Raw genomic sequence first — 26,595 nt, forward strand, 5'->3', positions numbered from 1 at the left:
ACTTCTTCTGATGGCCCCATGGTACAGATGCCTCATTGCCATAGACATACACCCTCCCACACTCCAATACCTTTCTGTGGCCTGCACCCTCTTGCTACCTTCCTTTTGAGCTGAGGCTGACTTCGTGGTCACTTGTTCCAAGGTTTGAAGAAGTGGGCACAGGATCTGACTCTCCTCTCGGGAAGGCCCAAGTCTATCCTCCTGTTTTTCAGGTCCCTGCAGGTGGGGACAGGTCTCAGTCCTGTCGGGCTGCTCTAACAGAATACCATAAGATGGGTGGCTCACAAACAACAGCAGGGCCTTTCTCACAGTTCTGGGAGCCAAGAAGTTCAAGATGAAGGCGTTGGCAGGTTGGTGTCTGGCAAGAGTCCCCTTCCTGGTTCATGGACAGCTGTCTTCTCTCTCTGTTCTCACACAGCAGAAGGAGTGAGGGAACACTCTGGGGTCCCTTTTATAAGGCACAGATCCCATTTGTGAGGGCTCCACCCTCATTACCTAATCACCTGCCAAAGGCTCCACCTCGTAATACCATTGCACTGGGGATTGGGTTTCAGCACGTGACTTTTAGGCAGGGGCTCCGACCGTTTTGTGTAGATAGGATCATCCGTGCGATCCTCTGTCCACTGGAGTTGGGTCAGGTGGCAGTGATGGGCAGGGATGTCCTGCTGCCTGGCTCTGTCACTGTGGAGAGGGTGGGGTTCAGGTCCAGCCCCACCACCTTACTCGATTTGACCTGCTTCCAGCCCTGCATGTTTCTTCTCTGAAGACCTGTGCAGACAGCGTGATAGGTCCCTGGCAATATCTGGCCATTGCCCTCCCTGTCCTTCCGTGTCGAGCCCTTTCTCCTGGCTCTGTGAGCTGTGCAGGCTTCTGAGTTATTTGGCCAGTATAGGCGATGTTGCCTGTGCTTCCAGGGCCTCCTTAGCACCAGGCTCTGCCATGCCACCCCCCTCATGCCCTCTACTGCCCCGTATCTCCAGGTGGGTGGGGTCTGCTGCCCCGCGCCCACCCCATCCCCCCAGCACACGCCGCTTCCCAGCCACCGATCAGCTCCTGTGGGTGGCACTATTTCTGAATCCCAGTGAGTTAGGACGGGACAGCCAGAGCAGGTCTGTCTGGAGGTGGTGTGGGTGGGTGCCCATGTGCTGCATTTTGAGAGATGCCAAAAATAACAGTGAGCAATAATCCCTGCCATTAGCTCCATCCCTCCTTTGTACATTACATCATCTCATTCGGTCCTAAACAGCAGCCTGGACGACAGGCCTTGTGGTCCCCTTTTGATAGGTGAGAAACTTACTAGGCCCAGGCTGTTAAACAACACCAGGACTCCAGTAAAGACAGAACTTGGAGTTACTTCTGTTCTGCCCAGGCTCGGGTTTATTCTCTGGATGGCAGGCAGAGGTTTATCATCTCTGGTTTGTCGCACTGGCTGTGTTAGCTTTATACAAACGCGCTCTTCCCAAGGGGCCAGGGAACCAGTGGGAGCAAAATATGCTCCTGCCCCTTGCCGAGCACCTGATGTGTACACGACTCCAGGCTGAGCTTTCCAGGTGCAGGTCTCAGGCCACCAGTGCAGGCGCCTGAGAACTTTCAGCCTCGTTTACGCTTTGAGCCCCCAGGGCTGCCTGCCTGCCATCTTAATCCCACGCAGCCTGGTGTTTCTTCCGGCCTCCAGCACTCGAGTTCTGGGAGGTAGATTGTGGTGCCTGGGCATGTGGACGGGAGAACCACTACTGCTCCTCCATGCCAACAAGATCTCCATCCTCCCAGCTCTGTTCTAGTCACCCTGGGTTGGCATGGAGCCTTCCGTCTTGTGGTCTCTTTTGCTTTTGGTGACCTGCCCTGCCCTAGGGCACACCTACCCCTGCTCCCAATGGGCACAGAATACTGTATGGGACACCAAGGCTTCCTTTCCCAAACACCACTCACAGCTCTTTCTATCCAAGGACCTTGCTGCCACTACCTGGGTCTGCCTGTGTCTGTCTCACTCTAAGACCCTTCATCCTGTGCTAGGTTCTTTCCCACCTGGCAGAAGCAGCACAGCCATCAGATCACACTGGGCATGTGCAGGGGATGGGCCAAAGCTTGGGTTTTGCTTGTTCTGCTGGTCACTGAGCTATTGAAAAGTCACCCTGATACAAAGGGGTCATCCCTCTACCCTGTGAATCCGCAACAAACAGATGCTGCTTCTACTGATACCTGCCTTAGAGATTGCCTCAGCCTGTCCTGGCTGTCACTGAAAATCCTGAAAGTGTACCAAGCCCCTTTGTTCTACAGATCTAAAAAATGGAACCAAACAAAGCATTCCAGGTGGAACCAGGGGGATTCAAATGGTTTGACATCACTCAGCCAGCCCCTGTTTGCTCAGGGAATTAGTTGGGACTCTTTCTGTTGCAGGTAAGGCTTGTTTGGCTTTTGAAAAAACAGAGAGACAGGTTTTATGGCTCATCTGGAAAATCACAGCTAGCTAGCTTCGGGAATAGCTGGATCCAGGACTCCAAACAGAGTCCCCAGAGGCATTTGCTTTTCTCTCTTTATCATGCGGTGCTTCCTTCCTTCATAGACTCTCATTTTCCCAGGCCCAACAGAAAAGAAATGTTCTGTTGCAACAGTTCTGAAAATCCATGAGCCTCGCTCTCCTAGGCCTGAAACCAGTCCCATACCTGTCCCTGAAACAACCACTCTTGCCAGGGGATAGAACTACGTTGACTGGCTTAGGCCTGGGCCATGTCTGCAGTTTCTGTCTTGGGCCATACCGTGTATTAAGAGTCTGGCGAACTGAGTCCCTGGGTGAACACAGCTTCTAGCCCTGCTGGAGGAGTGGTCCCCTCTGCTCAGTAGAGCCTGGAGCAGAGCTGCCGCCTCTCCACTGGTTTCAAGTGGAATGCAGCCTAAGTGGCCTTTAGTTGTCCAGATGAGCTCCCATTTCTAGGAGGCTGCAGTCCCTCCGTTCTCCTTTATTTGGCCTTCAGTGACTCAAAGGAAAACCTTTTATTCTGGAGACTGTAGTGTGGGATGTGGAACCAGGTGCCTCCCACACAGCACCCGCGTTGTGTTTTAGTCCCATTAACCCTGCTGTTCCCAGGTCCTCCCCCAGGACTAGAAAGCATCATGCCCCTTCCCAAGGAACTCCAGTTGTCCAGGCCTTCTGAGGGCAGCCTGACTGACTAGAGGCCGAGTCTTCCTGGGCTGCCTTAAGCCTGTGCTGGAAGAGGCACCTCTCAGAAGTAGACTGGATCAACTTCAGAGACCCCCTCCCCTCCCCGCCATGATGCTGTGTGCCTAGCTTCCACCACCGGGTCACAGACCAGGAAAACACTCATTAGCCATGAGTGGCTTCCGTCGCCTGGATGGTGCAGGCACCAAGCTGGTGGCAGCTCCTTGTCCTTGTGGGTGAGCACCATGTGGGTATACATGGTGTCCCAGCTGAAGGCTCCCCTGATGACACGACAGTCACACTGAAAGGCCTTGATACGCCTCTAGAACGGTGGTTCTCTGCTCTGCCTGCATTCTCAAATCACCAGGGTGGGGCTTCACAAATTACACACCCTAGCCCCACTGCCAGCAGCTGGGCTGAGGCATAACCCGAGTGTCAGGATTTGTCAGAGCTCCCAGGCAATTCTGATGTGCAGCCGGGGTTGAGAACAAGAGCTGTAAGGTGGTGCTTCTCAAGCTTAAATGTGCAGAGGAACCACCTGGGAACCTTGGCGAAGTGCAGATTCGGATTCACAGTCTGCGGGGAGCCTGAGCGTCTGCATCTCCGACCTGCTTCCAGGTGGGGCTGAGGCCGCTGGGCCCCAGGCTGCACTTGAGGGGCAGGGGCACCAGCGTTCCCTCCATGAGGCTTCTGAATATGCCCTGGCAGGTGGGCGCATCAGCCTATGACCATGCTCACCGTCACGGACTCAGTCCTAAAGGGCTGCCTCCAGGCAGAAACCAAAGCCACAGCCTCCCCAGACACAGAATTGTCCATCTGGTTTCAGGCAGGTGCCGAGCGCAGCCCATCTGACGTGTTGGCTCTGAAGGCACTAGGAGCCCTGCAGTGGCGCTGATAGCCATCCTGAGGGTGGAAGAGGTGAGGCCTCGCCAGGAGGGTTTAGCTCACAGCCCCTCAAGCTATTAAAAAGGGTACTCCGCAAGTTCTCCTTCAGCCACAGCAGCCGAGGGGCCCATTGAGTAGGGGAGGCAAGGCTTCCCCCTTGCAGGGAGGTGGATGTGTCACTCTTGTCCGAATGGCCACCTGTCACAATGGCCTGAAAGCCCCCCGACTGGGGGCTCTCCCGACACCTGCCTTCCCTCTGGACCCGTTGGGGCCAGTCTGGGTTGAGTTTGGCTCCAGTGCCCTTGCCCTTGAAGCAACTAGGTACAGGTGTGGGAGGAGACCTTGTCAGCTCCTCTCCTGGCTTCGCGGCCACCTGACCCCGCCACCAGAGAACTGGAAATCCTCTACTATCCCGGGGCAGACGCCCTGCAAACACCCCCTCAGAAACACACTCCATCCTGTCGTCTGTAGGACTCAGGACGCCCAGAGAAGGCGGGGCCCCACCTGCCCGCCGTGCCATACTGATGCAGCGATGTCACTCACTGCCACCTGGTGACATTACCTTTCAGTGACAACTCCGAGTTGCCTGGCTTGGTGCTCATAATACTCAATTCAGCTACCACGTAAGGAGTAAGCATGTATCAGCTACTTAGAACAGTGCCTAGCGCAGAGTAAGCGGTCGCCACCATCATGCCGTGGCTTCCTGAAACAGTAAAGTTGGAGAATTCTCCAGTGTCCTTCTTTGTTCACAGGATGTTGCCTGATCAGCACAGTCCGTCCTCTTCTGGTCACTCTTCCGTGCATCAGTCAACCAAGGAACGCAGGCAGATGTTCCCTTTGTGACTACAGTACCATGCCCAGTGCTGGGTCCAACATAGCTTGTACCAATAGGAGGATTACACAGTGTACATGTTGCACTGTATTAATAACTCTGCATTTATTAAACACCTACAGTGTACTCAGCACTGTAGGATATGCAGAACGTATCAAGTTTATTGGTACCGTGCACATGCACTTTACAGTCTGAGGAGGCCAGCTACGACCCATGAGACAATGTAGAAGTCATTATGTGCTAAATGGTGTGGGCCACCTGTGTACTCTGTCCACCCCAATGGAAATATTTAAGAAAATTAAGACTTCACTGCTTTTTTAAAGATCTTTGAAATACAGAGGTTGAGGCTGGGCACAGTGGCTCGTGCCTATAGTCCTAGCACTTTGGGAGGCCAGGGCAGGCGGATTGCCTGGGCTTAGGAGTTCGAGACCAGCCTGGGCAACACGGTGAAGCCCCGTGTCTACTAAAATGTAAAAAATTAGCTGGGCATGCAGTGTGCACCTAGGACAGCAAATCAGGAGACTGAGGCAGGGGAATTGCTTGAACCCGGGAGACAAAGGTTGCAGTAAGCCGAGATTGCACCACTACAGTCCAGCCTGGGCAACAGAGCAAGACGCCATCTCTGAGAAACATGATAATAAATAAATAAAATACAGAGGCTAGAATGATTTGGAATATTAGATGTCTCATATAATGAGCCAAATGCATTTCCATATTGTTGTGTGTCCTCACTCTCTGAATGTATGTCTCAGAATTACAACCTAGGAAGATATTGATGTCAAATCAGGCCAACCTCATATCTAAATCACTCAGAGAATCCTATGAAACAGTTCAAAGAAAATCAACTATTTGGCATTTGTTTTTCTTAGAGATTCAGAAGAAATGCACACAGTGAAAGACCTTAGTAAAAGCAAGTGCAGGTTTGGTATCTGAGGAATTCTGCCCTTAGGTTTTCTAAGCACAGGTGGTGAGGCTCACTCATTCATAAAACATTTATCAAGCCCCCACTGTGCATATGTATTAGGGCTACGAAGATGAAAAGAACTGGTTTCTGCCCTCAGGGAGCTCAGAGCCCAGGAGGGAGATGTGTCAAACCAGGTGTGAGTGGGCAGCGGCTCGGAGGAAGGGAGCAGGTTGTCAGGGCAGCAGGGAGATCTCTCAGGGCCAGGGCGGTGGTAGTGGCTGTAGGTGAGGTGCACTGGGCCAGGCCAGAGGGACTTTCTGTGGTCATAGCATTCATTTTACTGGATCACACACAAGCCATATATTGAGAACGAAAGTTTGAAAATATATTTTCAATACAGATGGTCCCGACCTTACTGTGGTTCAATTTAGGATTTTTCAGCTTCACGATGCTATGAAAGCCACACGCATTCAATAGAAACTGTACTTCTCTCGTGGATGCTGGGCGCCTCTCAGCCATGCGTTTGCTGCTACAGTATTTTCAGCTTACGCTGGGTTTATCCGGACGTAACCCCTTAGTACATCGAGGAGCATCTGTACGTGTTGGTCTCAGCTCCTGTATCTGTTTCATATGTGGGTTAACGAAAACATCTTCACATAAAACTGAGTTTGTGCCAATTTTACAGACTTTTATTTTTCAAAAGTAAAATACAGTCATGGATCACTTAATAGCAGGAACATGGTCTGAGAAATGCATCCTTAGGTGATTTCATTGTGTGAACATCATGTAATAGGCTTACACAAACCTAGACAGTATAGCCTACTATGCAGCTGGGCTACATGTGACCTATTTCTTCTAGATGACAAACCTGCACAGTGTGTTACTATACTGAACACTGTAGGCAATTGTAATTCAATGTTAAGTTTGTGTGTATCTGAACGTATCTAAACATAGAAAAGAGACAGTAAAAAGATGACATAAAAGATTAAAAATGGGCTGGGCGCAGTGGCTCATGCCTGTAATGCTAGCACTTTGGAAGGCCGAAGCAGGTGGATCACCTGTGGTCAGGAGTTTGAGACCAGCCTGGCCAACATGGTGAAACCCCATCTCTACTGAAAATACAAGAATTAGCCGAGCGTGGGCCGGGCGCAGTGGCTCACGCCTGTAATCCCAACAGTTTGGGAGGCCGAGGTGGGCAGATCACAAGGTTAGGAGATCGAGACCATCCTGGCTGACACGGTGAAACCCTGTCTCTACTAAAAAATACAAAAAAATGAGCTGAGCGTGGTGGTGGACGCCTATAATCCTAGCTACTCAGGAGCCTGAGACAGGAGAATCACTTGAACCTGGGGGCAGAGGTTGCAGTGAACCGAGATCGCGCCACTTCACTCCAGCCCGGGCAAAGGAGTGAAACTCCATCTCAAAAAAAAAAAAAAGGATTAAAAATGGTACACCATTTTTAATGTTACTTACTATGAATGGAGCTTGCAGGACTGGAGTTGCTTTGGGTGACTGAGTGAGTGGTGAGTGAATATGAAGGCCTAGGACATGACTGTACACTTACTGTAGACTTCATAAACACTGTGAACCTAGGATATAGTAAATTTATTTATTTATTTATTTTAAATTTATTATTATTATTATTGTTATTGAGACAGAGTCCCACTCTGTTGCCCAGGCTGGAGTGCAGTGGCACGACTTCGGCTCACTGCAACCTCCTCCTCCCAAGTTCAAGCAATTCTCCTGTCTCAGCCTCCCTAGTTGCTGGGACTATAGGCGCCCACCACCACACCTGGCTAATTTTTTGTATTTTTCGTAGAGATGGGGTTTCACCGTGTTGGTCAGGCTAGTCTCAAACTCCCGACCTCAGGTACTCCACCTGCCTCGGCCTCCCAAAATTCTGGGATTACAGGCATGAGCTACCGACTAAGTTTATTTTTAAAGCTAATTGCACTATGATGTTACAATGTCAATAGCATCACTAGGTGATAGGAATTTCCCAGCTTCATTATAATCTTCTAGGATCACTGTCATGTATGCTGTTCGTCATTGACTGAAACACCGTTACATGGTGCATGACCATAATAGAATGTTAGATATCAGCCCAAACCACTTGAATCACAACTGAGGCCCAGAGAGGGAAGTGACTGATCACAAGTCACTCAGCTGCTTAGTAGCTTGTTAGTGGTAAAGTCAAGAGTAGAACCTTGTATTTTTAGTAGAGATGGGGTTTCACCATCTTGGTCAGGCTAGTTTCAAACTCCCGACCTCAGGTACTCCACCTGCCTTGGCCTCCCAAAGTGCTGGGATTACAGGCGTGAGCCACCAACTAAATTTATTTTTAAAACTAATTGCACTATGATGTATTCTACAGACTTATTGCTATTCCTACCAATAGAGGCAGCAAGCGTCTAGCCAAGTGCTGCCCTGAGCCACCGGCGGTAGCTGCCTGGAGTATATACTGTGCTGTGAGCAACCTGAGAATGACACTGTGATTGATTACTGATTTCTGCCAAGGGCAGGTGATGGGAGCTTGGCAATGGGTGTGCCAGTGGTGCCATTTTGCCTTATCTTTCCTTGTGGTGATGAAAAGAATGTATCTCTAAACGTGGAAGCTGTGGTTAGTAATCCCTTTAGAAAGTAGACTTACAATGCATTTATTGAAGTCTGTGACCGTTTACTGGGGCCTAACACATGCTGTCAGTGCTGGGAAGACAAAGCTGAATTCCACCTAGCCTGGCCCTTCACAAGGTCACAGGCTTAGGGCAAAAGCCTTGTTCAGTAGGGCACCTTCCTGAGATTTTAGCAACTTGTACAGAATGAGAAACTGAAAATCATGTAACAGTGGATTCAAACTCTCTAGGGCAGCGGTCCCCCATCTTTTTGGCACCAGGGGTCAGTTTCGTGGAAGACAATTCTTCCATGGACCAGGGAAGGGCAGGAGGATGGCTTTGGAATGAAATTGTTCCACCTCAGACCATCAGGAATTAGGCAGATTCTCATAAGGAACGTGCAACCCGGATCCCTCACATGCGCCGTTCACAGTAGGGCTCACGCTCCTGTGAGAGTCTACCGCCGCTGCTGATCTGACAGGAGGTGGAGTTCGGGTGGTGATGTTTGCTCGCCTGCTACTTACCTCCTGCTGTGTGGCTGGGTTCCCACCAGGCCACGGTCTGGTACCAGGCCACGGCCCAAGGGGTTGGGGACCCCTACTCTAGAGCATTTGTGCTGGTTATCTAAACTATTTTCAACTTAAATAAAAACTAAATTAATACCTTTTCAGTTACTCAACTTTCAAGGTGATTTTAGATCTGTAAAGGAATCTAAATATCACCTATATTTTTACTCTCGATATAAGAAAATAAAGGCAAACAAATTCAGACATACAATTTGTTCTCAATAATTGTATAATTTCCTCATATCTACACCTCCAGCTCCAAACCTGAATGTTCTCCCAGGCCAGGGAGATCACAGGAGCACACTGGCTTTTGCTCCCAAGTATAAGAAACCAGTCTGCAAGCTTGTGGCTTGGCTGGCTGATGGGAAACCTGAGAGTTGACCGAGAGGAAAGCAAGCAGGCCGGTAGGCCATGTTATGTGCCTACAGGCAATGTTCTACAGCCCCAGCGGGGCAAATTGTTGACATCTGTGGCCTCTATGTCGTCAGAGTTCCAGAGTGCCAGCCTACCAGGGGCAAATATGTCATCTCATTAGCTGACAGGTGCCTATCATGTTTATTTTTGTTTAATAAATGCAGATACTAGCTGTGTATGGAACATCTATTTCTGTCCTTCGTGCTGAAGCCTGTTTTCTTAGGCTCCGGTAATGGGTTATTTCCCAGTCATTCATGATGCCCGTGTGTTGAATCATTTATGTCTGCATGTCTTACGTGTCAGGCCACAAGGATCCTGAGTGCGGTTCTTCTGCTCAGACCACCAGCTGATAGAATGTTGGGTGACAGCCCAGTGTCCCAGGCTTGCTCTGTTCTCTCTTGCTGTCTGTCAGCTGGGACTTTGCTTCTTCCCTCTGTCAGAGATTGCAGTGGCCTGTCTCATCACACCCGTACAGAGCGACTGACAGGTGTGACAGATGTCAGTGAGGAGCACAGGGTCTGAGATGACACAGCTGGGAGGTGCTAATTTGCTGAGCGGACTGGCAGGGGCCTGCCTTGTGTGAAGAAGCACAGGGAAATGGCAGTTAGGAGGCCAGGCATCTGGTTGTGCCTTTCCCACTAGGTGACTGTGAAAACCTGAGCCGGCAGCCGAATCTTTCTCTGAGCTGTGTCTTCATGTGCTGAGTGAAGGGCCGGACCGCACTCTCTTCTGTGACTCGTGGTGTACGTGGGCGGGGAGCCACGCCTGCCCCTGACAGTAAGGCGCTTGACTTAGGCGGCTGTGCAGAGTGATGGCGCTTTGGGAGGTGAAGTTTGCAAGGCATTCCTGCGAATGTGGTTTGATCTCATAAGATGCTTATTATGCAAACTGTGTTTGCTCTGCACGCAGTACATGGGCTCCAGGTGGGAGGGAAGTGAAGAACAGATTGTGTAGCAGGCCTTGTACGGGGCATTGCTACAGTGGGGTTGTTTTGGGGAGGACATCTTGCTTTCCTTAGGGATGGCCAGAGGAACAGAATCGGAGTGAGCCTAGGTTGCCTTCATGAGCTGAGGGTCTGTGTTTGTGAAATCCCTTGGAAGCAGCATGAAGCAATCAGTAATGAGGATGGGCCTTTCTTTGTAGAAACACCAGCATTTGTCCCCTGTGCCTTGGGCTACCTCTAATGGTGGAGCGATGGGGTGACGGATGATGACAATATTGGGCTGGCCTAAGACCGGAACAGAAGGAACCACTGGTTCTGTCACCACCCCTTGCCCAGAAACCTTCCAGACATTCTGCAGTCCCTTGTTGTTCCACAGTGTGGATTTTTGGAGGCCGTGGAGGAGGTCACCACACAGGTCCCATCTTTAAGAACAAGTTCTCCAATGACTGTTCTTTGCCTCCCGGACATTGGGAGGGGTGCGTCCAGGCATGTGGAGGGAGACTGGCCCCACGAGGTGCAAGGTGCAGTGATTCTGCCCAGCAGCCTGTGCAGAGCCTCCTGACTCCCAGCTAGGGCACAGCCCTCGGGTTTCACTCTGGTGTTCCCACAGAGCCATGTCCAACTGGAGGGAGCTGTGAAAAATCATCAGGGTGGCAACATGAGCGGCAGCTGCAGTTTCCTGTTTTGATTTTGATCAGGGATCAATGTAATCCATGTTGGCTATTAGGTTCTATGTAGCCTCACTTTGGGATATTAAGTGAGAAAAGAATGTAGATGTGGCAGGTGCCACTTGCAAAAGTTTACCCTGAACATCACACAGCAAAGGGAAGATTCTAAAGTTACCTAACTCATTTCTGACCATTGTAAACAACCGATCTAAGTAATTTGAGAGCTCAGTTGGGCTTTGGGGCTATAATTGGTTGACTGCCTTTGCAGCTGAAAAGAACTTACCAGTAGCAAACTTGTCTTGTGGAATTCTTTCTTTTTTTTTTTTTTTCTTTTTTTTTTTTTGAGACAGAGTCTCACTCAGTCACCCAGGCTGGAGTGCAGTGGCGCGATCTCGGCTCACTGTAACCTCTGCCTCCTGGGTTCAAGTGATTCTTGTGCCTCAGCCACCTGAGTAGCTGGGATTACAGGCATGTGCCACCATGCCCAATTAATTTCTGTATTTTTAGTAGAGATGCAGTTTCTCCATGTTGGCCAGGCTGGTCTCGAATTGCTGACCTCAGGTGATCTGCCTGCCTTGGCTTCTCAAAGTGCTGGGATTCCAGGCGTGAGCCACCGCGCCCGGCCCATTGTGGAGTTATTTCAACAGATGAGATGTTCAAAATGTTCCATGAGGAAAAGCACATTGTCATGATTTTAAATCCCCACGAGTGAGTGAGGGTTCCTCTTAGAGGGGTGGTGGGCTAAGTGGCACATCGCGTGTGGGATCCTCTAGCCTGTGTCCTGGCAGGCCCAGAGAGACTCCAGTTCTGTGTCTCGGTCCCAGGCCAGTTCAGCAGTACGCCTGTTCCCAGCCTGGTGTCAGAGCTCAGCCACTGTGCTCCCTGTGTGTGGGTCATGCAATGGGTACATTAGAGGGAGTGGAGCCCAGCAGGGAAGCTGTGTTCTGGGGACAGAGGTTCCAGGCACCCGTGCTGACTTGCTTTGTGGCCTTGGGCAGCTCGGTTGCTCTCACGTTCTGCAGTGATAGCTTCTCCCCCAGCCTCTGTCACAGAGATGATATGGAGACAAACAAGGGTGCCGATGCAAAAGTACTTGGTGAAAATGACAGAAATTGCCCCTCATAGACACGAGATCTTGTTCCCAGCAGTGGAGAAGGCAGGTCCTGACATCGAGAGTCCCTTCTGTGTGCCAGGCACGGCGTAGAAACTTACCCATAGGATCTGCTTCAATTCTCACAATCGCTTAGGCATGAGGTTTCCAAGTTAGGAAACTGAGCCTCAGAGAGGGGAAGTAACTTAACTCCAAATCCTGGGCCCCAAATCCCAGTCTTTTTACATCACACTGCCTTGTCTCTAACAGAAACGACTGGAGCTTCTTCTCGTTATGAACAAAATGCGTGCGAAGTCAGAAAACTTAGGAAGCGTGGAAAAGCACGAGACAGTTGAAAATGAACATCGTTCCGTGACCCGGAGATAACGTCAGTTCACATCATTCTGTGATCCTTCCTTTATTTATTCTATGCACTAAGAGCTTCATAAAAATAAAAACGGGTTCTTACTGCATACATCCTTTTGCACACGTGGTACTCATCAAAGGAAGGTCCACAGGCAGCATCGTCAGCATCACCTGAGAGCTTGTTAGAAATGCAGGCGTCTTGGGCTGAAGCCCAGGCTTACTGAAGCGGAATCCATGCTGAGCAAGCTCTTCAAATGACGGGGATACGTCCTCACTTTTATTTTATTTATTTTTAATTTTTTTACTCCAGGGATACAAGTGCAGGTTTTTTGCATGGATGTATTTTATAATATAATGGTGAGGTTTGGGCTTCTAGTGTACCCACCACCCAAATAGTCAACGTTGTACCAAATAAATAATTTTTCCACCCTCCCCCTTTTGGAGTCCCCATTGTCTAATGCTTCCATATTTATGTCCATGTGTACCCCTTGTTTAGTTCACACTTATAAGTGAGAACATGTGATCTTTTCTTTTCTTTTCTTTTTTTTTTTTTTGAGACAGAGTCTCACTCTGTCACCCAGACTGGAGTGCAGTGGTGCAATCTTGGCTCATTGCAACCTCTGCCTCCAGGGTTCAAGCAATTCTCTTGCCTCAGCCTCCCTAGTAGCTAGGATTACAGGCATGTGCCACCACACCAAGCTAATTTTTGTATTTTTAGTAGAGATGGTGTTGGCCAGGCTGGTCTTGAACTCCTGACCTCAAGTGATCCGCCCACCTTGGCCTCCCAAAGTGCTGGGATTACAGGCATGAGCCACTGCATCTGGCCTGGTATTTGATTTTCTGATTCTGAGTTATTTCACTTAGGATCATGCCCCCAGCTCCATCTGTGTTCCTGGAAAGGACATGATTTCATTCCTTTTTTACGGCTGTGTAGTATTCCATGGTGTACATGCCCCCAGCTCCATCTGTGTTGCTGGAAAGGACATGATTTCATTCCTTTTTTACAGCTGTGTAGTATTCCATGGTGTACACGCACCACCTTTTCTTTATCCAGTCATTTGTTGATGGACACTGAGGTTGATTCCCTGACTTTGCTATTGGATACTCTTAGGAGTCTGTCAGAGCTGATTTGGCCCCCATTGCAATGTGTGGTGGTATCGTCCCACGTCACTGAATATTTTCATATTTCATGAATAAATCATGATTTCTAGTGACTGGATAACATCCCTCCTATGACTGTGACCTGCTGCTGTGTCTGGCCTCCTGCCTATGTCTCCTGCTGGTGGGCCTTGAGGATGTTTCCAGGACACTGTTAGAAGAATGCAGGATTATCTCCTTAGGACAAATTCCCCAGAAGTGAAATTACTAGAGCAGCAGGTTTTGATACATGCTGTCAGATTCCAGCCCAGAAAGGGTATAGCTTGCTTGGTCACTCAGACTCTTGGCCAGGGTTTCTTGGGAGGCAGCTGCCGTCATGAGGAAGAGCTCACACGTGCGGGGCACAGGCCTTGATTTCAGGGTCGGATTCCACTGACTGCCTCAGTCATCTGGGACTGGTTGCTTAGCTGCTCAGACCCCTTATTTCCTCACCTGCGAAAAAAAGCGACGGACCATTTAACTCATAGCTGGTTGTGGGCCTTAAATGAGACCTGAGATGTGCTTAATAAATGTTCATTTCCTTCCCTCTGAATGAAATGAGCCTAGGGCCTGAGGAGGGCCTATCACAAAGTCCTTAGATGTCCTTGCATAAGGTATTTTCTGTTGCGGTTTATAAATTCCATTTTAATAGATGCACATGGGTGTCACTGACCTTTTCATTTGGTTCTCTGGTGTCTCAGGGAACGTATGACTTGGGCACAGCAAAGAAGGGCAAAGAAAGAAAACTCCTGACCTTTTCTGCTCCTGAAATTTGAGCGGAGAGGTAACGTGCGCACCGTGCTGTGGAGAGCATGCTGGGAGGCGGTGGGGGGCAGTGAGAGGAGGCGTCAAGGCCTGCAGGTGTGTGGCTACCCCTGCTCTTCAGCAAATCTCTCGGTCCCTGGGCATTCACACGATGTGGCAGCGCCTCCCTTTGGGGGCTTTGTCTCAGTGTGGAGTGGTGTCTTGTTGGGGCATTGGGCCACTCTGTGCTGGGCATGACCTGCATGCTGGGCTTCCATGGGGACAGAGTACTGAAGAGGCTCCTGAGGGGGCCTGCTGCTGACAGAGGGCAGGTCACATGCCCAGAGCAGGTGAAAGCTAGTGGCAGAGGCAAGCTGCAAGCTCAATCCGGCTCACTGAACGGGGTGGAATTGCCACCGTGGGCCTTGTGGGGTGTGGCCAGCTCGTGCTGCTGGGCAGAGAGTGCTGCTGGCTGGGACAGTCCTTAGAGACTTCAAGGGCCCAGTCCCTGTCCCTTTAGTAATCCACTCTGCTGCAGGGGCCCCTGCACCACCTCCCAGGACACAGGGGACTCTCCACCAGCTAATTGGTCCTCTCCCTGGGAGAAGGCCAAGTTGTTGGCAGGAGCACAGTGGGCTGCAGACTCTAATTGCACAAAGGGCAAATGTATGTAAACTACCTTCAGCGCGCTGCGTGATTATCATCTGACCTCTCCTCTGAACTCACTGCTTTCTTCTGTCATCATCAAATGTGTTTGTTGTGCTTTATTATTTAAACTGTAGGCCATGTGAGTAGAATTCTATATACAGTTGCCATTTGGAAAACAGAAAAGCAAACTAGGACTTCTTCAGAACCATCTTCAGAAGTCGCCCTTGCTGCTGCCTGTTCCTGGGTTTTAGCAACATAGAATCACACCTGCCACCCTGAGCCCTCTGTCAACACTCCAGATATTGCCTGGAAACTGCTGACTGTACCGGCTGCGGTTGGCAGCCATCAGACTTGGGAGGAACTTGAGTCAGGTGGCATTGTGATGTCGGTTGCAGGAGTCTATTATTTTGAAGTGGCAGCTGCAGGTAATCAGAGAGGAGCCACCAGGGCAAGTGGCTTTGTCACGTGGGGCGGCTGGGGAGCCGGCTGGGCAGGTTCAGTGGGTGATTTCTTCTGGGAAGGCGTGGCCCCTACCCCTGCTAGGTGTGGGCTCCAGGGGGAGGGCTGGAAATCCCATCAGTGGGACAATGAGTGGGGCAAGCAGATCCCTGGTAAAGGAGCACTGGGACGGCCCCAGGAAAGCAGTTAATAAAGCATATCAAGGACCTGAGGTAACACGATGAGCCTTTAAGGAAAAGTGAAAAGAAAACTGAAACCGAGGAGCAAGTGTGCGGGGCAGAGATGCGCGTGCCTCCCACAGGGTCCCTCGCACCGAGATAGCAAGTGGACGTCAAGGCGAGGCAGGAGGGGGCCGTGTGGTTTTGGTCCTGGAATGAGAGAGGAGAGCCCTGGGCCTGGGTGTGTCTGGCTCAGAAGCTGTTTCCGATTTTCTCAGCATTCTTCTTTCTTCCTGAGCCCTGCCCTTCCTCAGATGGGGAATGCAGCCTCACCTGCCATTGCCCTTTGCCTGCTGCCATGGTGAGCACAATCAACAAAGCCCAAGCAACTCAGCGGGGATGCCAATCACAGGGAGGCAAGTCCAGCTCCCTACAGAGCCAGGCCACCCCCATCCCGGCCTTCAGGGCTTGGAGTGGAAGGCGGAAGTGCATGTGTTTCTTAGACGGCCTTTTCTGTTGTGTGCCTGTGCACCCGCCCAAGGAGCTCACAGGGCACAGGAGGGCTGGGCTTGGCAGAAGCCCCACTTCCTCCTGGCCCGTGGGTGCTTCTGTGAGAGATGGGGACAAGGGCTCTTGATCAGCAACCAGTGGTGACCCGTGGGCCCTAGACCACTCAGAGGACAGGGAGGCCCACTCTTCTCCCTGCTGCTAGCTTCCAGGAGGATGAGAGAGCTGGAGGCTCACAGCACACTCAGGAGGATGGCTGCCTTTTACCAGTGCATCAGGCCTGACCCCAGGTGGGCCCTCTGAGAGCAAAGAGGTGGTGGGGGAGAGACGCGAGGGAGGGGAGGCCAGGCCGTGACCACCTATGGGTGGCCACCATCCCCTGAGGCCTATGGATAAACCTGCAGCGTCTGTTACCTTATGTTCTAGAATGTTTATGACTTCCTTCCTTACATACTCTTTATCTCCTTGAGTTGTGTAAATTCTGGAGCAAAATAAGGATTTTCCTTGTTTCCTTTATGACACACACACATATTCATAAAGAGAAAGGGAGAGGGAAAGGGAAGGAGGGCTGGGCGAGCAGAGTGTGCCATTCTCACCATACCGCGCTTACAGTTGGGATCTCCATGGCATAGTCGGTATGCTTTGAGTGGAGGGAAGGCAGCAGAGGTCAAAGTTTACAGGTATTGTAATTATGCCACTACCTACAGCCCAGCACCAAAGGACTTGTGCTCAACTGATAGCCACAGCCTTGGGAGACGCTCTGCCTGAGCTCCTGCACAGCCAAAGCCGGAGCCCTGCACAGAGGCATCCTGTCCTGCTATAGGTGACCCTATCCCTGGAAGGTGTTTGGCTCTCAGTGCATTTAAAAATTTTTTTTTATTTTTTATTTTTTTGAGATGGAGTCTCGCTCTGTCGCCCAGGCTGGAGTGCAGTGGTGCCATCTCCACTCACTGAAAGCTCCACCGCCTCCCAGGTTCACGCCATTCTCCTGCCTCAGCCTCCCGAGAAGCTGGGACTACAGGCGCCCGCCGCCACGCCCAGCTAATTTTTTTTTTTTTTTTATTTTTAGTAGAGACGGGGTTTCACCGTGCTGGCCAGGATGGTCTCGATCTCCTGACCTCGTGATCTGCCCACCTCGGCCTCCCAAAGTGCTGGGATTACAGGCGTGAGCCACCGCACCCGGCCTCTCAGTGCGTTTTGACTCTGTGCACAGTGGTGCAGAGGGAAGTAGAGCTATAGCTTGATTAAAATTCATTTGCTTCGCGTAAATAACCAGATTTGTGTTTCTCATAGCCCACATGGAAAATTCCCAGTCGGGCAGTCTCTGTCAGTACAGGTGACTGTTACATCCGCACATCACTCGAGCTGGGTGAACGGTTTTGGGAAATTGTTGTTCCTTCTCTGGAAAGACCCACGCACTGCCTGGCAGCAGGGGTTGGAGGGTGCTCGGGGAGTTGGGGCAGACAGTCCATCCTCAAAGCCTCACTTTCTTTTGTTGCAAACAAGTAGTAACCCAACAACTCAAGGATTCCTTGTGAGGACAGGGCCTTGTACTGGGTAAAGCCCTGTGCATGTAAGTCATCAGCATTGTTACGGTTTCATAAAACTCTTTTTACTAATAGTGAAACCTCATTGCCGATTCCGCCCATTTTGTGTGGGCCAGGATAGAGTGGTGATGTTATGTCCTGGTAATAGGCTTTGGAGCGTTATTTCCTACTGAAAAACAAAAACAAAAACAAATTCAGCTCCACCTCTGCTGTGCTGCAGAAATGTCAGTCACAAATGTAGGGTTCTAGATAAATGAAGCATTATTTGGGGGATATATGCATACAAAAATGGAGTATATTACCTTAATAAACTCATGACGTTAAAAATAAGCCAGCCCTTGCAAAACTGTGCCCAGGGCTTCGGTGTCCTCATCGTCACATATGTGTGCAGCAGTCAGCACGAGTTACAGCTCTCACTCAGAGACTGAACGTTGCCAAGTTAGATGGCCTCTTTGTAAGACACTCCCCAGCGTTAGAGTGAATTTATATTGTATCTTACCAAGAATTATGCAAATAGAATTTCTAAAATAAGGTTATGAAGTCTGATGCTTAGCTATTTTTGAAATAATGGTTTTGTAAAAGTCTCTGATAGTTTTTTTTTTCACTCTAATAACCTGAAAATGTCTAAACTAATGTTTTCCAAATCTCATATGAAAACATTCACTTCTGAATGAATGTGAAAACAGGTTGCTCGTGTGAAAGCTGTCATGCATCGCGGTCTAAGACATGAATTGTATTCAGGGGTGTTTGTGCAGGATTAGGTGGCCCATGTGAACATGGGCTCATGTGTGCATATATATGAGTATACACGGTGTTGGATAGCTGTATGCATGCCTAGCTAAGTTACTTAATTTGTCCATTTATAGGGACTCTGAATACCACTAAATCAACTGTTATTTAGGTAGTTTCTAAAAAATAGTGCAGTTTATATAAGATACTATTTATATGCTTATAAACTATGCTGTTTATCTCATGGCTGACTGAGTGTTGGAATGAAGCTATGGTATTTTCTTGCAAAGAAGCAGCCCAGCAAGTTGTGGCCTGCCATTCTCTCTGGATGCCCTCACTGTCCCTGCCCTGCCCATGGCCGAGGGGAAGCCTGGGGAAGTAAACCAAGATGCTCACCAGGGACCTCCTCTGCTTCTATATTCCTTTACTCCCAAACGGAGGGGTCTGCAAAGCCCAGCAGCCTTCAGCTCTGTGTGGCTGTAGGGTGGATGGTGTTTATAGGAAGACACTAGGCAAGAAGAACTCAGGCTAAAGAGATGTGACATTGTCTACCTGAGCCATAGATTTTGAAGGAAGTCTGTCCTTGAGGCATTAATGTGCCGGGTGATCATTAAGAAGTGATTCTTTCTGCTGGGCACAGTGGCTCACGCCTGTAATCCCAGCACTTTGGGAGGCCAAGGCGGGGGATCCTCTGAGGTCAGGAGTTCAAGACCAGCCTGGCCAACATGGTGAAACCCCATCTCTACTAAAAAAAAAAAAAAACACACACACACAAAAAATTAGCCGGCCGTAGTGGTGCGTGCCTGTAATCCCAGGTACTCGGGAGGCTGAGGCAGGAGAATCGCTTGAACCCAGGAGTAGGAGGTTGCAGTGAACCGAGATCATGCCATTGTACTCCAGCCTGGGCAATGAAAGTGAAACTCCATCTCAAAAAAAAAGAAAAAAAAAAAGAAGAAGAAGAAAAAAGAGAAATGATTCTTTCATCTAGCAGGTGTTATCGCTAAGTGCTCAGGATGGTTTGCTCATTCATTCATTCATTTAACAATATTCATTGAGCACTTCCATGTAGCAGTTCCATGCTGGTGACATGTTATCTGTCCTCATGGAGTTAGTCTTCCAGTTTTACCTACTTAGCAAGAAAGAGGCTTTCTCTAGGCCAAGCCTTACTTTAGTTTTTAAAAATCAAATAAACATTAACTGCAGGACAATAAGAGACTTCAAATCTGACCAGCCAAGTTCCTTTACTCGCCCTTCTTGCTTCACTTAGAGCTCTGTCATTTAGCATCTGAATATTCTCTGATTTCAGCCCTTTGATTATGAGATTTCCTTGCTTGCCTTTCTCTCATATGTCAGAGCAGATCTGTCTCTCTGTCCTCACTGTCCTTTCTGACAAGTGGACAGAGAAGGTTTTGCACACAAGTGGATGACAGCTTCAAAGAGCAGGAGGTGGGAGGCCCGGGCGAATGGATCACCCGAGGTCGGTGGTGGGCGCCTGTAATCCCAGCTGCCCAGGAGGCTGAGGTAGGAGAATCACTTGAACCCATGAGACGGAGGTTGTAGTGAGCTGAGGTTGCGCCATTGCACTCTAGCCTGGGCAACAAGAGTGAAACTCCATCTCAAAAAAAAAAAAAAAAAAAAAAAAAGAGCAGAAAGTCCTCTGACACCTTCAGGGAGAAAGGGTTGACTGCAGTGAGGTCCGGTCTTGACGCCCTGCCTCTCTGGGGTGGGTCCAGCTGTCAAGTTCCTCTGCTTTTGAGGATAATAATATCATTAAGCAGCAAGCTGGCACAATTTTTGAACAGAGATTTCTCACAGGAACTTTGCAAGCATTTCACATTCCATTTGCTTCAGTAATGTGAAACTTATTTTTCTAAAAAAAGGTACAGGCAGATCTTGGCGTGACTCACTAGAGAACAATAGTTAAGTCATAATTTATTTTCATCTTTTTCCCCAGGAAAGGGAAAAATTGATTAAATGTATGGGGAATGTACCCAGGCGTGAATCTGTAAAGGAGAAATGGATCAAAGAATCACACAAACATGTATACGTGTAAAACACATAGGTTTTGTGAACAAAAGGCATAACCTCTCCCACAGTATGTTGCGGGAGGTCTTGACACATCCTGAAGGGAGAGATTGGTGTTGCTGGGGAAGTGGAATGAAAGCTGAAAGCTGAAGGATGAGTAGGAGTAAGACCAAAGTGGAATGTGAAGGCAGGGAACATCAAGTTCAAGCAGAGGGAACAACATCTGCAAAGGCCCTGAGCTGGAAGGAAACGGAGTGCCATTGGTGGAGGGAGAGCAGGGCTGAGGCACGCATTCTGCCGGTGTGCACAGGGCTTGGGTTGGAGTCCAGCCCACCTCCACCTGTTTCAGTGTGAGTTTGCTGGAAACAAATTGTATCAACTTTTCTTTTCTGAAAATGTCTTTATTTCATCCTTTTTCAGCAGCTTTGATGACGTATCCTTTACATATCATAAAGTTCACCCGTTTAAAGTGTTTAATCAAGCCAGGCACAGTGGTTCATGCCTGTAATCCTAGCACTTTGGGAGGCCGAGGCAGGTGGATCACCTGAGGTCAGGAGTTCAAAACCAGCTTGGCCAGCATGGCGAAACTCCGTCTCTACTAAAAATGCAAAAATTAGCCAGGCATGGTGGTGAGTGCCTGTAGTCCCAGCTACTCCGGAGGCTAGGGCAGGAGAATTGCTTGAACCTAGGAGGCAGAGGTTGCAGTGAGCCGAGATCGTGCCACTGCACTCCAACCTGGGTGATGGAGTGAGACTCCGTCTCAAAAAAAAAAAGAAAGTGTACAATCAATGGTTTTTTGTTAAAGAGTTGTGCATCAAGGAACACAATCTAATTTTAGAACATTTCCATCTCCCCAGAAAGAAACCTTGTGCCCATTAGTTGTCACTCCCATTCTACCTGCATTTCCCCAGCATTCCTCTCCCCACCTCTTTGCAACCACTAATCTACGCTGTGACTCTGTGGATTTGCCTAGTCTGGACATTTTGTGTAAGTGGGATCATGCAGTATGTGGCCTTTTGCCGCCTTCGTCTTTCACTTAGGTTAATGTGTTCAAGATTCATCCAGATTGTAGCATATATCATTACTTTATTCCTTTTTCTTGATGGATAATTTTTCGTTACATGTATGTAACATGTTTTTTATTCTATCTATCCAGAGATGGATATTTGGGTTATTTCTCCTTTTTGATTATTATATAAATAATGCTGCTATGAACATTAGTGTACAGGTTTTTGTGTGCATGTTTTTTCATTTTTTAGTTGTGGTAAAATACACATAACATAAAATTTTCCATCTTAATAATTTTAAGTGGTATTAAGTGCATTCAGATTGTTGTGCTGTCATCATCAGTATCCGCCTCCAGAACTCTTTTCGTCTTGCAAAATGGAAACACTGTACACGTTAAAAAGTAACTTCCTAATCCCTTCTCCTTCAGCCCCTGGCAGCCACCATTTTACTTTCTGATGTTATGATTTTGACTACTCTGAGTACCTCATATAGGTGGAATCTAGTTTTGAGACTAATAATTGCAGATGCTTCTTGACTTACAGTGGGGTTATGTCCTGATATACCCATCATAAGTTGAAAATGTCATTAAGTTGAAAAGGTACAGCTGACTGGAGACTTGGTGCCACTGCCCAGCATTGCAAGAGATGGATGGTTTCTATCGACTGGGTATTACTTTTGCACCATTGTAAAGTCAAAAATCGTAAGTTGAACCATCGTAAGTTGGTTTTAAAAGCCTGTACCTCTTTTTTTAAAAAAGTGCTAGTCTCTTAAATCACGTAAAATACAAAACAATGGAGTTACACACCATTTTTACAATAATAGTAGCTTTTATAATTCCCATGTATTTACCTTTATTGAGATCTTTATTTCTTTATATGCCTTCAAGTTAATATCTAGTGTCCTTTCACTTCAACCTGCAGGACTCTCTTTAGCATTTCTTGCAGGACAGCTGTAGTAGTAACAGACTCCCTCAGCTTTTATTTATTTGGGAATACCTTAATTTCTCGCTCACTTTTCAAGGATACTTTTGCCAGATATAGGACTCATGCTTGACTTTTTTTTTTTTTTTTTCCCCCCCACACTTTGAACATATCAGCCTACTACCTTCTGGCTTCCAAAGTTTCTGATGAAAAATCTACTGATAATCTTATTGCGGATCTGTCGTATGTCACAAGTGACATCTCTCTTGTTGCTTTCAAGATTTTCTGTCTTTGGCTTTCAACAGTTTGATTATAATGTGTCTTGGTGTGGGCTTAAGTTCATCCTACTTTGATTTCATTGAGCTAAATGGATGTTTTATACATACACACGCATAAACATATGTATGTTTAACATGTGTATGTATAAACACATAAATGAATAAATGTATAAATGTAAAATGTATATATAGATATGTGTATGTATAAACGTATAAATGTATAAATATATAATGTATATTTCATCAAATTTGGGAAATTTACAGCCATTATTTTCTCAAATATTCTTCCTTCCCATTTCTCTCTCTCCTCTTTCTGGAAGTCTTACAATGTGTATGTTGGTCCACTTCATGGTGTCTCACAGATCCCTTATTTTCTGTTCACTTTTCTTCAAATCTTTTTTTCTGTTCCTTAGACTTGATAATTTCCATTGTTATATCTTCAAGTTTGCAGATTCTTCTTCTGCCTGCTCAAATCTGCCTTTGAATTCCTCTAGTGAATTTTTCATTTCAGTTATTGTTCTTTTCACCTCCCAGATTTCTTTTTGATTTCAAGATTTTAAAATCTCTTTAGTGATATTTCAATTTTGTTCAGACATCATTTTCTTGATTTTCTCCACATCTTCCTTTAGTTTGGTGAACATCTTTAAGATAGTTCTTTTAAAGTCTTTGTCTAGTAGATCCATTATCAGGTGTGTTTTGGAGATCGTTTCTGTTGTTTTTTTTTTCCTTTGATGGTCCATATTTTCCTGTTCCTTTGTATGTCTTGTGATTTTTTGTTGTGGAAAACTGGATATTTGAGTCTAAGAGTATGGTAACTCTGGAAATTAGCTTCTCTCCTTTTCCCAGGGTTTGCTGGTTTGGATTTTTGGGTTTTGGTTGTTTGTTTGTTTTAATTGTTGCAGGCAGTCTTAGTGCTGATGATCAGCCTGAAGTGTAAACTTAAGGCCTTCCCAGATCTTTCCTGAGACTGAGCCTTTTTGCAGGCATGTATGGTGACTTTCTAATTTCCTCTCATATGTAGTTGCTTTTGAGTGGCCTAGTCTTTGATATCTAGCTCTCAGAATGAGAAACAAGAAAAGTGAAAGAAGAAAAAGGGTACCAGCCCATTAAATCTGCAGGGAGTCACTTGGGGCTGGAGGGAGTCTTGCAACAATGGGGAGAGGTGCAACAACAATGGCTGCAACCTCTTTGTCTGCACCTCTGTTATCAGAAGCAACAACCAGAGGACAGATCCCCCGTATCTGGAGGACAGGGTTCGTTTTGCTCACTCTGGCTTCTGCAAGCTGCGTACAAGCTGTTTCTGGAACACATACATGGAGAAGTTGGGAGGATGGGTGGATGCTGCGGTGCTAAGAACAGAAATGGACAGAAATTAACCACAACATACCCCCGATCCTTCCCTTGGAAGTTGCAGGCCTTCAGTTGACTCCAGAGTTTCAAAATAGTTACATCAGACAGATTCTACTAGTGCAATTGCACTAGCAGAAACAGTGGGGAAACAGATTCCTGGTGCTTTCTACACTACCATTTTCTCAGACTCTTCCATGGACATATGTTTCTATTTCCCTGAGGTAGACATCTAGGAATGTAATTGCTGGGCTGAATGGTAATTTTATGTTTCACATTTTGGGGAACTGCCAGGCTTTTCCAAAGTACCTACTACATTTTACATTTCCACCAGCAATGAATGAAGGTTCGGATTTCCTCACATCCTTGCAACACTTGTTATTATCTGTCTTTTATTACAGTCCTTCGTATGAAGTAGTAACTCACTGTGGTTTTTTTGTTGTTGTTGTTGTTGTTGTTTTTGAGACAGAGTCCTGCTCTGTCACCCAGGCTGGAGTGCAGTGGTGTGATCTCAGCTCACTGCAACCTCTGCCTCCCAGGTTCAAGCGATTCTCCTTCTTCAATAGCCTCCCGAGTAGCCAGGATTACAAATATGCACCAGCACGCCAAGCTAATTTTTGTATTTTTAGTAGAGATGTTTTTTCACCATGTTGGCCAGGCTGGTCTCCTACTCCTGACCTCAAGTGATCCACCCGCCTTGGCCTCCCAAAGTGCTGGGATTACAGGCATGAGCCATCACTATGGTTTTGATTTACAATTTTATAATGACTAAAAGTGTTGAGCATCTTTTCATGCACTTATTACCCATTCATTTGCCTTCTTTATGCCTTCTTTGTGCAAGTTGTGTTCAAATCCTTTGTCTGTTTTTAAATGGGCTGTCTTTTTATTATTGAGTTATAAGAATTATTTTTATGTACTGCCTACCAGTCCTTTATCAGATAGACGATATACAAATATTTTCCCTAGTCTGTTGTCTTTGCAGTTTCTTGAGAGTCCTTTGAATCAAAAGCTTATAATGTTTAAGTCAAACTTATCTATCTTCTCTTTTGATGCATTTGATGTCACATCTGAGTAATTATTGCCTAACCTAAAATGACGGGCTTACTCCTGTTATCTCCTAAGAGCTTTATAGTTTTAGCACTTACATTTAGATCTATGAGCCATTTTGGGGTAATTTTTATGTATAGTGTGAGGTAAGAGTACACATTATTTTTCACATGTCGATGTCTACTTGTTCCAGCCTGGTTTGTTGAAAAGATGATATCTCCCCATTGAATTGTCTTGACAACCTTATTGAAAATCAATTGGCTGTAAGAGTATGCATTTATTTCTGTTGAACTATATGTCTACCAATATGCCTCTACAATGCAGTCCTGATTACTGTAGCTTTGTAGTAAGGTTTGAAACATGGAAAGTGTGAATGCTCCATCTTTGTTATTTTTCAAGGTTATTTTGACTTTTCAACGTCCCTTGCATTTCCACATAAATTTTCAGATCAACTTGTTACTTTCTGCCCAAAATCCAGCTGAGATTTTGATAAAGGTTGCATTGATTCTGTAAATCAGTTTGGAGAATATTGCCATTTAATAATATTGTCTTCTGATTTATAAACACAGAATATCTTTCCATCTATTTATGTCTTCTTTAATTTTTTTTCAGCATTGTTGTTATTTTCCGTGTACAAGTGTTCTACCTCCTTGGTTAAACTTACTCCTGTTTTATTCTTTTGGATAGTATTTTAAATGCAATTGTTTATTTTCTTAATTTCATCTGTGGATTGTTCATTGCTAGTATGTAGAAATACAACTGGTTTTATTTTTGTATTGGTCTTAAATCCTGAAACCTTGCAAACTTTAGTTATGATAATGTTTTAATGGATCCCTCAACATTATCTATGTGCATGATCATGTCATCTACCAATATAAATAGTTTAACTTCTTCCCTTCTGATCTCAATGCTTTTTATTCTTTCTCTTAACTGCTTGCCCTGTCAAGAATGTCCAGTACAAAGTTGATTATCAGTGTGACGGTAGATGTCCTTGTCTTTTTTCTTACCTCAAGGGAAAAGCATTCAGTCTTTTACTACCTGAGTATGATGTAAGCTGTAGGTTTTTTATAGATGCCCTTTATCATGCTTAGGAAGCTTTTGTCAATTCCTAGTTTGAGCGTTTGTATCATGAAGAGATGTTGGATTTCATCTGTAGGTACTGAGATAATAATGTAATAGTTGTCAGTTTTCTGTTAGTGTGATTTATTCCCTTGATTTTCATATGTTGAACCAACCTTGCATTCTTCAATAAATCCTACTTGGTCATGCTGTATAATCTCTTTTATATGTTGCTGGGTTAATTTTGCCAGTATTCTGTTGAGTTTTGCATCTTTATTTTTTATACCTCCATTAAAGTGATCATGTGATTTTTGTCCTTTATTTTATTAACATGGCTTTTGCATTAATTAGTTTTCATATGTTAAACCAACCTGTGTTCCTGAGATAAAACTCACTTTTATATCTTACTGGATTTAGTTTGCTAGTATTATGTTGAGAATTTTTGTGTTTCTATGCATAAGAGATACTGGTGTATAATTTTCTTTTATTGTGATGTCTTTGGGTTTGGTATTAGGGTAATACTGGTTTCACAATGAGCTGGAAAC

The 26,595-nt window shown here is 46.8% G+C and overlaps 1 protein-coding gene across 1 annotated transcript in view; it reads left to right on the top strand.

Moving 5' to 3' along the window:
• Positions 1–13,430: 13,430 nt before the first annotated feature.
• Positions 13,431–26,595, top strand: part of KIAA1211L (KIAA1211 like) — a 78,335-nt gene continuing 65,170 nt past the window's right edge. The window contains exon 1 of the mRNA XM_031655466.1: positions 13,431–16,380. Coding sequence (XP_031511326.1) covers positions 16,307–16,380 — 74 coding nt within the window. The 5' untranslated portion in view covers positions 13,431–16,306. The remainder of the gene's footprint in view (positions 16,381–26,595) is intronic.

This window comes from Papio anubis, chromosome 14 (genome assembly GCF_008728515.1).
Source record: "Papio anubis isolate 15944 chromosome 14, Panubis1.0, whole genome shotgun sequence".
NCBI lineage: Eukaryota > Metazoa > Chordata > Mammalia > Primates > Cercopithecidae > Papio > Papio anubis.